Source organism: Chaetomium strumarium (assembly GCF_033439665.1).
Source record: "Chaetomium strumarium strain CBS 333.67 chromosome Unknown B0T15scaffold_6, whole genome shotgun sequence".
Taxonomy (NCBI): Eukaryota; Fungi; Ascomycota; class Sordariomycetes; order Sordariales; family Chaetomiaceae; genus Chaetomium; species Chaetomium strumarium.
This window is the reverse complement of record NW_026944434.1, coordinates 832056-846564: the sequence shown is the minus strand read 5'-3', so window position 1 is coordinate 846564 and position 14509 is coordinate 832056. Positions and strand designations below refer to the sequence as shown.

The 14509-nt window shown below is 56.5% G+C and overlaps 5 protein-coding genes across 5 annotated transcripts; 1 reads left to right on the top strand and 4 right to left on the bottom strand.

Moving 5' to 3' along the window:
- Positions 1–28: 28 nt before the first annotated feature.
- B0T15DRAFT_262735 (uncharacterized protein) lies at positions 29–872 on the bottom strand. The gene is made up of 2 exons (XM_062863358.1): positions 607–872; positions 29–491 (listed from the first exon to the last, which is right to left on the bottom strand). Exons 1-2 carry the CDS (start codon positions 781–783, stop codon positions 177–179), a joined length of 492 nt encoding a protein of 163 aa, XP_062718853.1. The 5' UTR covers positions 784–872; the 3' UTR covers positions 29–176.
- A 505-nt stretch (positions 873–1377) lies between these two features.
- On the bottom strand, positions 1378–3744 carry B0T15DRAFT_438244 (uncharacterized protein). The gene is made up of 2 exons (XM_062865866.1): positions 2863–3744; positions 1378–2793 (listed from the first exon to the last, which is right to left on the bottom strand). Exons 1-2 carry the CDS (start codon positions 3330–3332, stop codon positions 1533–1535), a joined length of 1731 nt encoding a protein of 576 aa, XP_062718852.1. The 5' UTR covers positions 3333–3744; the 3' UTR covers positions 1378–1532.
- A 218-nt stretch (positions 3745–3962) lies between these two features.
- On the bottom strand, positions 3963–5414 carry B0T15DRAFT_539010 (uncharacterized protein). Its single transcript, XM_062869713.1, has 2 exons — positions 4767–5414; positions 3963–4700 (listed from the first exon to the last, which is right to left on the bottom strand). Exons 1-2 carry the CDS (start codon positions 5101–5103, stop codon positions 4288–4290), a joined length of 750 nt encoding a protein of 249 aa, XP_062718851.1. The 5' UTR covers positions 5104–5414; the 3' UTR covers positions 3963–4287.
- Positions 5415–8356: 2942 nt separating this feature from the next.
- On the bottom strand, positions 8357–12329 carry B0T15DRAFT_438236 (uncharacterized protein; the record flags this gene model as incomplete). Its single annotated transcript, XM_062865865.1, has 5 exons — positions 8357–8841; positions 8908–11257; positions 11330–11405; positions 11502–11654; positions 11850–12329. Coding segments are annotated over 5 exons (3544 nt in total), but the record flags the coding sequence as incomplete, so codon positions are not given.
- A 1170-nt stretch (positions 12330–13499) lies between these two features.
- Positions 13500–14460, top strand: B0T15DRAFT_419920 (prion-inhibition and propagation, helo domain-containing protein; the record flags this gene model as incomplete). Its single annotated transcript, XM_062865533.1, has 1 exon — positions 13500–14460. A coding segment is annotated over exon 1 (672 nt), but the record flags the coding sequence as incomplete, so codon positions are not given.
- Positions 14461–14509: the final 49 nt, after the last annotated feature.

Sequence of the window (14509 nt, the reverse complement as noted above, 5' to 3'; positions counted from 1 at the left end):
CCGGGAATGGCTAGCTGCACAGATTAGAGCCCTGACGAGCATACTATATCGACCTCCTTTCAAACGTCACTCCCTTTCCCCGCCACCTCCCAACCCCACGAGCGTCTTCACCTCCGCCATGCACCACGAGCGTATCGTAATTCAAACAACACCACCCCTCTCCTCCCCCCATTGAATTAGAATATCAGATGGCTAGCAACTGCCTTGCGTGCCTCCAAGCCCGAGCACGGCACACCGCCCTCCGGAGCATCCGGACAGCTGCACGAGCAAGCACCCTTCTCCCCGTCACACAGTGCGGTGCAGAACCCCTGCGCAAAGCAGTGGAGGAAGCAGCCTAGGTTCTTTGTGCGTCCCTCACCTGTGCACATCCCGGGCCCGTCATCGTCGTCACCGTCGTCCTGGGTGTTTGTTCCACGCGTGTCGATAGCGTTCGTCGTCTCCACGTGCGACGCCCTAGCGGCATCGACGGGGGGAGTGCTGGAAGCAGGGGGCTGGGGCTGTTCGTTCCCCGGGGACGGGAAACAATCGTGGTTAATCAAGTGTCTCATACACCAGAGGTAAATCTACACATTGGGTAAGCTGCTTGTGAATGTAGAATGTACTGACCACCAACAGGCCCTCGACCTGCCCTGCCTGGCAAGCGATGCGCCGGTCGCCGGGGGTGCTGGTGCAGGTTGCGTTGCGGACCGGGTCGTACCACGCCACGGGATCGCTGATTGCGCCCTGATGAGCCGTAGCGGCGACGAGGACCGAGCAGAGGACGGCGAGGGTGCGAGTCTTCATTGTGCTTCGGCTGACTGGATAGAGCAACAGTACCTTAGTTAGTTCAGAGGGGTAAGCAGTGATTAGCACGAGTAACCCGTCAGTGACTCCCGATCATCAGAGACTATGGGGTATATAACAAGCCCACCGAAACGTCATGTCATGCCTCATCACCTTCATTCCAATCCTGTCGGTTGCTAGGCCCATTTCCGAGACAACACCAAGCAACGAATGCCGTGGAATGGAATGCCCTGGTTCATGAGTCTCACCCAGGAAGACTTTCTGATCACAATAGGAACCTGACGGCGTCAATATGAAGAGTTGACATTGAACTCCACAGATCCCATGTGTTGATGGAATGCGCCCCTGATATTAGAACTCAGAGAACGCAGATCAGTCTTTCAAACGTATCGGTATCCGTCTCTGAATGCCGATGCGGGCATGATGGTCCTGGCTTAGATTCTTACCAAGCCCAGGAGTAGGGGTATTGTAGTTAATAGTGTACACTGTTCGTTGCCCGAATTTGGGAACAGACAGAACCTCACCCAACGCCAAACAGTAGCGTTACTATACCTGGCGATGAAAATATCACCGTACTCACATTGGAGCCAAACACCGAGAAGAGATCCCTGACCTCGCCAACCCTCCCAGGACACCAGGATTGTCACCCACAAGTATGAATCCGAACCCTCAGTGCGCCACGCTGATGTTGGCGCACTCCCGTGGGCCCCCTGACTCCTCTTACATGGTATCGCCATCGCCATCTGGCGTCAGCTAAGAGTCAGCCTGTCGACCTCCAACCTGACCTTCTCCAGCCACGCGTGTGCCCGCCGCCTCCTTTCCAGCTCGTCCGCCTCCTCGACCCGCCCATGCCTCCGCATCAAGCCCTCTAGGTGAATCGACCAGAGGGCATACTGCTCGTCCGTCGATAGCTCAAGGCCCCGTCGGCCCCACTCAAACGCCCGGTCCCAGTCCTCTACCGTCTCGTAATAATCAAACAGCCATCCGACGTACAGACACTCCATCATGCACGCAAACATAGCAGGAAACTGCCCGCTTGCGACGCTCTGCTTCAGCCGCGCGAGGTGCGCCTCGCATCGCACACCGAAATCCTTCAGGAACCGCCTGCGCAGCCACTCCTCCGCCAGCTGGTTGCCCACCGGGTCCTGCACGACGAGCAGTTGCGCCCAGTACACGCTCTGCGCCTCGACGCGGAGCATGTGGTGCTCGTGTTGCCGGCCACAGCTCACCACTCTCCCACTGCCGCTGCTGCCGCTATCCCATGACGACTCCGCGATGCTGCTGGCACTGCTGCTGCTGCTGCTAATGGTGCGCTGGCAGGCGAGGTACTGATTGCGGGCCCACTGACGGTTGCGATCGAGCATACCGGGAAGGCTGGCGATGGTGTCGGCGTTTATCTGGGAGAGACGCATGATGTAGCGCATGATGTCCTCGGGCCGGTCGTCGACGAGGCTGGCGAAGGAGGCCGCCAGTTCAGCGACCGGATGTTTGCCGAACTTGACGCTGGCGAGGCGTGCGAGGTAGCGCAGGTAGGCCGCGAGGATGTCTTTACGACCGGATTCGAGTAAGAGGTGGGGCACAAGGAAGCAGAGATCGGAGAAGGATTTCATGGTGGGTTTGGATATCTTGCGCTCGATCTGCAGGAAGGCGAGGCGGAGAACGCGGCCGCCATCCATGTTCTCTTTGAGGTCGAATAGGTCCATGGCGACTTTGAAGTACCTGTAGCAAGGGTCGACGTATCCGGCGACCTCTTCGGCTCGGAGATTGGCCGAGTCTTGGTCGATGTGCCCGTGGATAAATCGGCGGACGGCTGCTAGTCCAACCTGCATGCCACGAGACCCGTCGCTGTCGTGCATCAGCGAGTCTCTCGACGACAAGACGAGCGTGCCGTCGTCTAGAGAGTCATCCGAGCTCTGGTCGGTGGGTGACTCGACCTTGGTCCGCGGCCGCTTCTTGACGGTGTATTTGAAAAACCCCCATCTTGCGAACTGGTTCTTGTACATCTTGGGTCTTAACCAGAGCAATGCATCGGTTAGGAGCAGTATCTTTGTCGAGTTGCGATCAAGGGGGCTGACTTACGTGGCTCTGACGTTGTACTTTGTCTCCATAATGCCGATGATCTCACGTAATATGCGGTTTTGTGTGATGTACAGCTCGTGGAGGACGCTCTTCCAAGGCTCCCAATCCTCGATTTTCCGCGGGACAATGGGCTGCCCAGCCGCCTGGGAGTCCCGCAGATGGGCAGTCTTTGAAGCGGCAGACCCCTTCCCACCATGTCTTCCAGCTCTGGCAGCTTGGTTTTGCCCTGTTGTTGCCTTGACCTTTCCGGCTGGCGTACCCGACGATTTTTGGGTGGGCGCCGGAGGTTTGAATTTGAACGGCTGTAGTCGCCTGACCATGAACGGCCTATCGTCGTCCGCGACTGGGCTTGATGACTCCTCTTTGATGAAAGCCTCCTCAACGTCATCATCGAACACCATTCCTGTCAAGCTCTCCGCGGCGGCGAGGATGGCCAGGGGATCGCCCTCCGGAGACACACTCCGGTCCATGGGATAGACTAGAGGCCTGGGATGGCCGGACGCGGACTTGCGCAATACACAAAGGTAGGCGCCGGCACAGCTACCGTCGAGTGCCACCGTTTGCGGATCCGCTCACGGGGCCTGGGGCCGCTGACACTTGGTGGAGCTGGAGCTGACGTCGGAGCGGGAGCTGAACCTGGGGACGGGCCGTGATCGCCGATCTGCAGCGGCGACAGCACCATTGTTGGGCGCCGCCCAGCGACTGGCTTTCTGTGTGCGGTCTGTGCAGCGATGACGGAACTCCCTGGGCGCGGAAATCGAGATGCGAAGTGCATGCACGAGGGCGGGACTTTCGGAGGTTTAGGCGAGGCTTTGATAACGAAGCGGGCGCACGTCAGTCCTTTGCGGTTGCGGGAAGGGCGGCAGTGGGCGGAACCCGTGGACAACTTGCAGCAATTTGAGAAACCCCCTGGACCGAGATGCACGGCCCACACCCCGCCGCGCCCCGCCGAGACCTGAGCTCTTTCCACCCTTTTCCCAGCTGCAGCTTGGCGATGTTGTCCAATCAGAAGGCAGGCGCGGCATAACCCCTCTCCTCGGCGTCCCCCGACGCAGGGGTAAAGGGAGGGTGTTTCTGCTCCCCGCCCTTTAATTAACGCCCCCGTTTCGTCTACGCTGAACCGCGACTACGCACAAGGCAGCCGCATTTCTGCGTGCCTCCAGACATTTCCATCAAATTGGCGAGATTCTCTAATTTCTGCATTTCTGACCCCTGAACTTGGCGAAGGTACACTACAATACACTACGTGTAGTGTATGTAGGATGTAGGAAACAACTCTGCTAGGTACACGTACCCGAAGCACTTCGGAGTACTAGCATTCCCACTTCGGGCCGAAGATGCTATGTAGGTAGGTACGTAAGGGACCTTAGTTATTCCGTGCTGTGTTCAGCACTACTGCCAGGCGCCAACCTCCTTTGGCTATGTCTAAAGCCTCTCCATCAACTCAGCCGCAGCCCGAATAGTCTCATCCGACGGATACTTATTCTGAGCGTCCCTGAGTCCCTTCATCCACTCGGACCATCTCTCGTCGCTGAAACCCCGCCAGTCCCGATCATCATACATGGCCCCGGGCACGCCCAGACGTCGCTCGAATGTGAAGCCCTCAGCGGATAGATCCCGGAGCTGCTTCCCGCAATAGCGGATCCAGATGGCGGCTATCCTGGCCGCGCCTGGAGAGTCGACCTGCTCGGCGTTCTCTTCAAACGCGTCCCTCAACATCCAGAGCGCATAGAGCGTGAAATCTTGCTTCTTCGCCGTCAAGTGGGCCAGGAAGGCGGTCCAGTTCTCCCACTTTGTCTGTTGACCTGCGGCAGGAGAGCCGTGTCTCTGCAAAGGGTCTTTTTGCGAGGTTGTTTCCGTCAGCAGGCGGGCCTGTGTTGAACAGACAGGCTTGGTTTGCTCACCTATGTCGTTTAGCAGTTCCCTCGCAACCCAGCCAAAAGTCGGCAGATCCTTCCACAACTTCCCGCCAGTGTTCCCGCACACCAGCACCTTCCCGTTGGCGTCGGTCGGGGTTGTCTCTCGTAGCTGGATTATGAAGTCGACCAATCTACCCTGCTGCTCGGGCGTGATCTCCCCGGCGACGTCGAAAATTTGGTTGTAGGCTTCCCAGATAAAGTCATCAATCGTCGACGCAGAGGCCTTGGCTAGGTCATTGAAACCCTGCACTGCCGCTGCCGTGGCCTCGTCGGTGGCCGACGGGTTCTTGAGGGGTTCGAGCACCTCTCGTACGGTTGTCATATTGGCCGATGACTGACTATGGTGGAAAGGCACAGCTTGCTGATGCGGATGACGGAGGGCAATTTGGATCCTGCTTCGAAGGAAGTGACCGGCTATATATTCTGACCCATCCGATCTTTGAGATGGACAATCCGTTCAAGTCCTCGGCCCACGTGCATTGGGAACTCAGGTGCCTGGCGCGGCTTGACGTCAGTGGGGCCCTCGTTGGTGCGACCTTCCGTGTCCGACTAGCAACTCCACCACAGAACTGGCTTACACAGTACGATACACATTACCGGTAGTTAAGCAGAATGCAGGTCTACAGACATGGCAATGATAACATATATCTGAAACCCACCTTTGTCTAATGTATTTGTGATCTGGCAACATATAAGATATACGATATCGCAGTGCAATTCAATCCACATATCAAATTCCGCTAACGTATTTTATAAGCGAGCTGCGCATATAAGCGAGCTGCGCAATCCCCACCACAACGCGTCCTCTTTACACTTAACATCGAATTTTCCCACAACCTAATATGCCCCCTACTTCAAAGGATACAAGGGTAATCTTGGCCCTTAAAGCTATCCAAAATGACGAAAAGTTAAGCCTTCGAGCCGCAGCCAAGCTATACAATATACTGGAATCAACCCTCCGTTCCCGATGCGCTGGTACCCCTGCACGACGCGACACTACGCCTAACTCGCGCCGGCTCATGGACTCCGAAGAGAAGGCTCTTATTCAATATATAATTGAGCTACAGTAGTTGCACAAGCTTTTCCACCAAGACTACATGGTATTGAAGATATGGCCAACCAACTGCTACGCGTATATAACGCGCCCCCTGTTGGTAAGCTCTAGGCATACAACTTTGTCAAACGCCAGCTAGAGCTTGTGACGAAACCACAGGCAGTCCTGCCTCTGAAAGGGTTTGCCGGTCGAAGGTATCTGCTGGTCGGACTGTAGGTCTCGGTGAAGCCAAAAGGTTCACAACAATGCTAGTCGCAATGTCTGCACAATAGGTAGGGACTATTGCTTGAATTGCTCACTGGAGGACTCCCAGAGCCCTCCATAACGAATGACTATATACCTAGCCGGTTCTGTTGGCTCGCCGCTGTTCGCCGGCTACCGTGGTCTATCCCCGATCGCCTTGGGTAGATGGCTACCCAAGTCTATCGTGGTCGCTTCCGCTCGCCGGCGACCCTAAGCTACCCAGGTCGTCCTTATGCGGCCGCCTGCAGCTTTCACCCCTGCTGATTGGTTCTGCCTGTTTCCGTTGTGCCCCACCAGGTGTTGCTATATGGTTGGTTCGTGACAGAGCTCCGGACGCGTTAGATATATCAGTACGACTACTAGAGGGCCAAGTACAAGGATCCAAAGGTTATTGGCGAATAGTTTGCGCTTATATAGAACACTAAGGCCAAGTACGGTATTATAGACGACGATATCTATAACTTCGACAAGACTAGGTTTATAATACGCATTATCTTCGCAGGTATAGTTGTCACGACCTCAGATAGCTATAGCAAGGCAAAGCTAGCCCAGCCTGGCAACTGCAAATAGGCAACGGTAATCTAGGGCGTCAATGCCCTCGGCTGGGCCATCCCTCCGTTCATTATCTTAGCCGCGCAGTACCACCTCGCCAACTAGTATACCAAGTGCAACCTTCTAGCCGACTAGCATATTACAACTACCGACAATGGCTGGACTACTAACATAGTAGGCCTAGATTGGATCAAGCACTTCAACTTCCATATAGTGCCTCGTATAAAAGGCAAATACCGGTTGTTGATCCTCGACAGCCACGAGAGCCATCACTCGACCAAATTCGAGCTCTATTGCCAACAGAACAACATCATCACGCTCTGCATATCTCTATATTCCTCCTACCTCCTCCAGCCACTCGATGTTGGCTGCTTTAGGCCGTTGAAGCAGGCGTACAGCCGCCAGGTTGAAGACTTGATACGCACGCATATCAACCACGTAAGCAAGCTCGAGTTCCTTTGCGCCTTTCGCGAGGCCTTCTTTGCCTCTATCACCAAGAGGAATATCCAAGGCGGCTTCGCAGGGTCTGGCCTTATGCCGTATAATCCAGAGAAGGTGCTTTCCAAGCTAGATATCCAGCTTCGTACACCAACACCCCCGACCTCACGGCCTAGCACTATACAACCTTAGGTCTTCCAGACACCACACAACCCCCACAAAGCCGAGTCGCAGTCAACGCTTATCAAGACTCGCATTACCAACTATCAAAATAGCTCCCCAACCTCGATGTTGGCTGCTGTAGACCAGCTTACTAAGGGTACAATAGCTATAATACACCAGGTGGCCCTCCTTCAGGCAGAGGTCTCTTCGCTACGTAAGGCCAAGGAGGCACTAAGCAAGCGCCGGAGAGCCAAAAAAACACGTATACAGCTTGGGGGATCGCTTGCAGTACAAGATGCAAAGGATCAACTAGACCAGAAGGCTATGGTTGGGGAGGTGGCTCAAGAAAAGGAGCAGGATGGTGGTAGTACAGGGGGGGCGCGTACGAGGGTTCGGTGCTGTGGTGTGTGCGGTAAGCCTGGCCATAATGCCCGCACTTGCCAAGAGGCTGTAGAATCGTCTGATTCAGCTGCTTCTGATGTAATTATAGTCAGTTCTTAGTGTTGTTGTCTTGCAATTGAGGATAGTTGTTGTAGGGGAGTGGAGAGTGCGCAGCTCGCTTATATGCGCAGCTCGCTTATAAAATACGTTAACAAGTTCACACCAATATCGCAACAGCTCAACAAACAACGTTGTTCCACAAATGCTCCTGGACATGGATAAGGCACCAAGCTTGGTGCTAAGATCGACAAAGGTCCTTCTGGGCAAGGATTCTTTGGTAAGCCACTCATCGTCTTAAGGCAGAAGGCCACGACTGACTACCTTACTTTGGAAACACAATGACAAGTTGACGAAGGGTCACGGTCACTCTCCGGTGTGGGAGAAAGTCTTGAATTTAACTCTTACCCCAAACGCTGCCAAAACATAAGAGGGTAGAAGACGGCAACTGTTTCTCGTACACCCAAGATACATACACTATCAGTTCTCGTCTGCTCAGTCTTACCACCATGAAGAAGGGTAAATCCACAGCATACTATCTTTCTTGACTCGTTGGTTTTCAATCTAAGCTCTTAGTTAAGCTAACAACAATCAACAATTCCTGTTGCACATGCACAATCTCTTGGAACAACATGACTGACTAGTAGGAAATTCCCCCTCTTCTCCTCCCCCCCCCCACATTTCCAATCTAGTCCTCCTCCTTATTCTGATGCCTCTCCACCAAAACCCCTTTTCCTCCCTCTTTTCCACCACCACAACCACCACCACAAAACCCATTCCCCACCTCCCACATCTCCTCCTCCTGGTCCCCCCCTTCCCCTTCCCCTCCTTCTACCTTCAGACCCCCCTCATAACCCGCAAGCACAAACCTCTCAGCCGGATTCCACCTCCCCACCAACAGACTCAGCCTGGTCTCCTGCACCTGCCCGACCCGATGGATGCGGTAGTACGCCTGCTGGGTCTCGCGCTTCGTCCACGCGGGGCCCGTCACGGTGCTGTATCGCGCCCGCTGCAGGTTCAGCCCCGTGCCGGCGAGCGAGAGCGGCGCGACCAGCACGTTTGGTGGCGCGTTGCCCTCGGTCAGGAACTGCGCGAGGAGGGCCTGGCGGTCTGCTTGGGGCTGGGAGCTGTGTAGTAGGACCGGTTTGAGGGAGGAGGTGCCGGTGGTGGCGGCTTTGTATTTTGGGTGATTGTTGTTGTTGTTGTTGTTGTTGTTGTTGTTGTTGTTAGTAGTAGTACGTAAGAGGAGGAGGAGGTAGCCGTGGAGGAGCATGGCTTCGGCTTCGAGCGGGCAGAAGATGCAGTACTTCTTTTGGGTGGAGGGGCGGCCGGGGATCGGGGTCCTGTCGGCGAGCATGGTGAGGATGGTTTGGGAGATGGTTTCCAGCTTGGGGGAGTGTGCTGACCAGGCCGGGATGTGCCGGAAGTAAGGGGTCTTGGTGACGTCTCCCTTGGCGGCGGAGAGGTGCGTGCGCAGCTCGGAGGGGGTGAAGGTGAAGGCTGACCCTGTGGGAGAGGCGATGCCCGGGAAGGTGGAGGCCAGGCGCAGTTTGAGGAGGAGGGCTTCGCCTGTCTGGTTGCGCAGGAGTTGCGGAAGGGGGATGTTTTGTGCTGTGGCGGCTTCCATAGCGAGGTCCCGCGTGCGGAAGGCCAGCGATTGCAAGTCGGATGTCACCGCGGACGGGAGAAGGTGGTCGATGATGTTGACCTTGAGCGGGCCAATGTCGGTCAGGTTGCGGCCCTGGAACTGGTCGGTGCCCAGACGGCGGACCATCGTGTGCTGGAGGACCTGGTCGAGGCGGCGCCGATAGTCGGCTATGTCGGCCCTGGCCACGACCTTCCCGCTGGCCTGCAGCCCGGTGAGGGTATCGAAAGTGTTGGTCAGGTCGTCGAACGCTGCGAGAGTGGCGCCGTTCAGGGGATGGGACTCGTCACGCCAATCCTCCTTCTCCCAGAGGGAGATGGCCGGACGGATATCCGCCGGAGTCTCACCGAAGGGCGTTCCGGACACAAAGTATGTCAGCGGAACGGGCTGTTGCGACTCGAGGCAGCACCTCTTCAGATGCTGGAGCCAGGCCACAGTTCTACTCTCCTCGCCGTCCCGGGCAATGGCATACTCGTGGAACTCGTCCATCAGGACCATGCCAGGCAGGAGGGCGCTCCTTTTCGTGATCTCAGCCGAGTCCGGGATCAGCACAAGAACAGAAAATAAAGTGTTCAGGCGGGAGATGTACTCGGGCGACACGACAAGGATGTAGTCGCTCTGTCCGGCCCCAGCCTGGTACTGGTACACGGGCCCGGTATTGCCTTGCTTCCCCGTGACGGTAGCGCGCAGGGCATTGACGTTCTCCCCGGTCAGTCTGTCGTCCTTGTCGACGCCGTCATAACAGCCCCAGATCTTGAACACCTTGGTGTCGAGCTTCGTCTTCGCGTCGCGCACCATGGGAGCGCAGTTCCGCGCCGGAGCTACCATGATGTTCGGGCCGTCGGGCAGTCGGTCGGCTAACTCCCGTGTTAGCTCGTTGTAGCAGTAGCACCGGAAGCCATACCTCTCGTCAAAGGGACACGAGCGCGCCGCCACGGACCCAGAAGGGTTGTGCTGGCTCGGAGTACCAGCCCCCACCTTGTTCTTGCCCTGAGGGGGAGTGCCAGTGCCGCCTTTATTATGATTCTTATTATTCTTTCCCTCCTTCCAAGCAGCCCTGACCTCGGCCTTGCACCGGCGCAGGCTATGCGCAAGCGCGATGACGCCGTACATCTCTTGCGTCTTGCCCAGCCCCTGCTCGTCGCACAGCAGGCCGCCCGACACGTCGCCCAGCACAAGCTTGAGCAGGTTAAACACGCCCATGAGCTGGTAGTCGAACAACCCCACCGACATGCCGGGCAGCTTCTTCATCGGCACCCGCTGCTTCTTCGTCTTCCGCGGATCTCCACTTACACCCTCGTTGTTGTTGTTGTTGTTGTTGTTGTTGTTGTTGTTGGCCGCCGGCAGGGCCTCCCGCTTCTGGTACTTGGCCAGGTTGACGCTGAAGAAGTCGAGGCAGGCGTGCCACTCGGCCGGCGTGTCGCCCGCGCCGTAGCTGCCGACGTAGGCGTCGACGACGCCCAGGTCTGCGGTGCCGTAGTCGTCGTCTTCGGCGCTGCTGATGTTGTACTCGGCCTCGCCGAGTGTGTCGACGATCTTGAGGTTGTTGATTGCTGGAGCTTCCAGGCTGGTGGAAGTGGAAGTGGAAGTGGCAGTACTACTAGTACTTGGCTTGTTGTTGGGGTTGCTGCTGTTGTTGGTCCGGATAGGGGAAATAACACCGGTGGTGGTCGGTCGTCTGACGGCGTTGGATCTGCTCAGACCTGTTGTGCCTGTCCCCAGGTGGAAGGAGGCTCGGTTGGGCGGTCTGCCAGTGACGGTTCCGGTATTTTGGGGTCGGGTGGCCCTCGAGGTTGTGGCTGAGCCGTTGGTTCGTCCACGGTTGGGTGCGGTGACACGCGTGGAAGGGCGGCCCCTGGGACCGGACACACCCCGGGTTGAGGGCGTGTTCTGCTTTGCCGCGGTGGCACCAGGAGGTTTCCCTGAGGCTACGGATGCCAACGACTGCTTCCCGGCACGCCCACCTCTAGTGGTGCCACGGCCAGCCGCGGAATTCCGGCCTGCCGTAGAAGAAACGCGGTCTGGAGTGCTAGCCGAGATAGGTGTAGCAGAGGAGTTAGCGTTGGACTCACCGTCACTGTAGCTTGAGTCGCTGTCGGATGGAGCCTTGACAGGGACATCGCTAGCGGTGCTGCTGGGATCAACGGCATGAGCTGGCTTGAATACGGCCGTATTCGGGCCCTGGAACTCGCTGTCCGTAGAGCCGTCTTCACCTTGGTGAACAGGAGTGATCTTGACTGCTTCAACTGCTTCAAGGACGGCATTTTCATCCCCGGAATAATCCTCGATATCCTCGAATTCGAACTCGGTCCTCCGAGCTGGGGCCGTGGGCGACGGAAGTCTGAGCTCGGGGATCTTGAGGAGGTCATCATGGGCAAGCGGCTGGATAGACGGCTGAGGCGGTGAATGGATGCCCCCGGCTTCAGGCTCTACAACCCGCGAGGGCTGGGGGGCGATTGCCTCTTCCTCATCGTCAAATATCTCGACAATCCGCGGGCCCGGCCCAGGGGATAGCTCTTCCTGAGCGCCTGAGCACGGAGACGAACCCTCAGATAGACTCGGCGAGTCAAGATCGAACAACTCCAGGTCATCGTACCGGTCAGGATACAGGATGTTGAGCGTCAAGGTCGGGGCCAGCGGCTCGGGGCGCTTCAGCGGGGCGATGATGAAGTAGAGATCCGCGTCCTCGGGCACGACGATGTAGCTCTCGGCGATCTCTTCCAGAATCGACTCCCAGACGTACACGTTGGGCACCTCCCTGGCTTCCGGGTGCCTGATCCCAAACTGGGCAAAGACCAAGATGTGGTCGAACCTGCTGTATCCGAAGCGGTGGACCAGGAACCGCACGAGCTCGGACCACATGTACTCGACGGGCTCGTACTGCACGTATCGCTCGCGGACGTCGTCCGCGACGAGGTCGGTCAGCGCCTTGCGCCACTGCTCGTTGGTGTCCCAGCGGATGACGTTGAGACACATGGTGGTCAGCTTGTGGATGTTACGCGACGAGCTGTCCATTGTGATGACGGTTACGGTTGCTGCTGCTGCTGCTGCTGTGGTTGATTTGCTAGTAGTAAACTTGGGTAAAAGCGAGATGATGAGGAATCAGGCGGATTAAGGCGGATTATATGGAGAGGTATGAGAGATTCATGGTTATAAATACTAGTATTCCTACTCAGCTTTGGTTACTTGTTAGTGAGTGCAAGACTTATGAACAATGTGGACATATCTTACCCTTGAGGTGACCCTAGGGACTGTTGTTGGTCGAACAATGTTGCAGCAACCAACCGATGAACAATGCCATTCTTAACCACAGGGGTGCTAGGACAATCCCTTTTACCCTTTCAACACGTTCTGTATTGAGCGATATGGACAAAGTAGGGAGCAAGTCATCAATACATGAACAGGCGAAGTCACTATCAACGAAAAAAGAATCCCAAGCGAAGAACTTAAACCAAGCTCATGTCCCGAAAACATAGGGAGTCTGAAGATACTTTCGGTAACAGAAACAGTTCAGGAAGCCACCAGCCCAAACAATGGATCAGCAACCCGACCAACCTGAAAGAGAGTTGGCGAGTAGTCTGGACCTTCTGATGGACCAGCTGCGAGACATGTTGCCTGACTATCAAATAAATGAGTCAGAGCCCGGGCACCGTGACAAAGATGTGGAATCATTCTGGGACGGCCTGCGGCGTCAGCTGTGGATTGAGGATGAGGAGATCGACCTGCTAGAATCTAAGGGATCTGAGCCGAGCGTAAATGATGCGAAGAAAGTACGCTTTCGGTCGAGGAGAGAACAGACGGAAAAAAAAAAAAAAGGAATAGTACCTAAGTACTAGTAAGTAGGTAAGGTGGTGTCAAGGACCTGCATTGATTACGTTGTTGAGAATTCTGAAGTTCCTCTCTATGCCTTAGTAGCATCTAGTGTGTTTCAATGTAGACTATAGTGAATAAAACGCTTTCGGAGACTCAGGCAGTCAAGAGCCCTTGAGTACGTTAGATATACCATCCTTGCCCCAAAACAGTTCGCTAACCTATAGGTACCAGAAAAAGGGGGCGGTATGCTGAGCTAGTTCGGGATCGGCATGCGGGGGAAGACACGTTCTTGTCGACCGAGCTTATTAGTGCCGGCTTGGCCTTTGCACTTGCGCGTCCCGGCTGGCTGGAGAGCAGCTCCCTCCGCAGCTCCGCTCCATCCACCCTCCGTCACTCTCAATAATAATAGTCCACCCGCCAATTGTGGCTATGTGCGGCACAGCCTAGTGTATCGTGGTGCATTAGGGCTGCATGAGGCACATCATGCAGGCTCCCAGTCGGCCATGTATTTGGCCGAGGTTTGCCAGGGCTGACCGTCGAGGATATGCTTAAATAGCTACCTTACCTTCTTACCTTAGTTCAACATGGAATGTTCTGTCTTGGGCTGTGGAGGGCGGAGAACGCAGAGCATGAAGCTCAAAGATTGAAAGCAGCGAATCGCCATGACGGACATTGCGGGCATCGCCATTGGCGTCGCTGCCATGTGGCAGACGGCCGTCGCTGTCTACGAGCTCGTCGACTCCACGCGGCAGTATGGCATGGACTACGAGATTCTCAACGTGAAATTCGAGGTCGAGCGCGTCCGGCTGGTCTGCTGGGGCGACGCCGTCGGGCTCAAAAGCCTCGTGGTGTCAGGCAACTCGAACGAGCCCACCAGGAGCTCAACAACAACTACAACTACAACACCTGGAAGCACCCCCGCATCATCTACTAGCGATCCAAACAATGCAAAGTTGGATCCACGCCTCAACCGCGAGGAGATCCGCACCGCCGTGCTGCGTCTGCTGGGATGCATCCAGCACGCATTCGAAAACACGACGGTCCTGCAGGAGCGCTACGGACTGCAGCCCGTCGTCACTAGGGGCCAGGTTCCCGCCGCGGGCGTCCTGGAATCGGACGAGGCGGCAGGCCTGCCGCCGTCGCAGACACAACGCATCCTCCAGGGCGTCTTCAAGCGCGCCTACGAGAACTTGCGCAGGGTGGCGCGGGACCGCCAGCGCGACGCGCCGCTCGCTCGCCGGACGGTGTGGGCCGTGCGCGACCGCAGCAAGTTCGCGGCGCTCGTCGCCGAGCTGCGCGGCTTCAACGACAGCCTCGAGAGCCTGTTCCCCGACGCGCAGGCGCGGGCCGCCCAGGTCATGCGGAGCGACATCGACGCCGCCG

Bases quoted from the DNA above. Each gene is read 5' to 3' on its own strand.
- B0T15DRAFT_262735 (XM_062863358.1), bottom strand. From the start codon at position 783: ATGAAGACTCGCACCCTCGCCGTCCTCTGCTCGGTCCTCGTCGCCGCT. The intron at 492-606 runs GTCAGTACATTC...GAACAGCCCCAG, and splicing joins AGGTCGAGGGCCTGTTGGTG to CCCCCTGCTTCCAGCACTCC.
- B0T15DRAFT_438244 (XM_062865866.1), bottom strand. From the start codon at position 3,332: ATGGACCGGAGTGTGTCTCCGGAGGGCGATCCCCTGGCCATCCTCGCC. The intron at 2,794-2,862 runs GTAAGTCAGCCC...GCTCTGGTTAAG, and splicing joins AAGTACAACGTCAGAGCCAC to ACCCAAGATGTACAAGAACC.
- B0T15DRAFT_539010 (XM_062869713.1), bottom strand. From the start codon at position 5,103: ATGACAACCGTACGAGAGGTGCTCGAACCCCTCAAGAACCCGTCGGCC. The intron at 4,701-4,766 runs GTGAGCAAACCA...CCTCGCAAAAAG, and splicing joins GGAACTGCTAAACGACATAG to ACCCTTTGCAGAGACACGGC.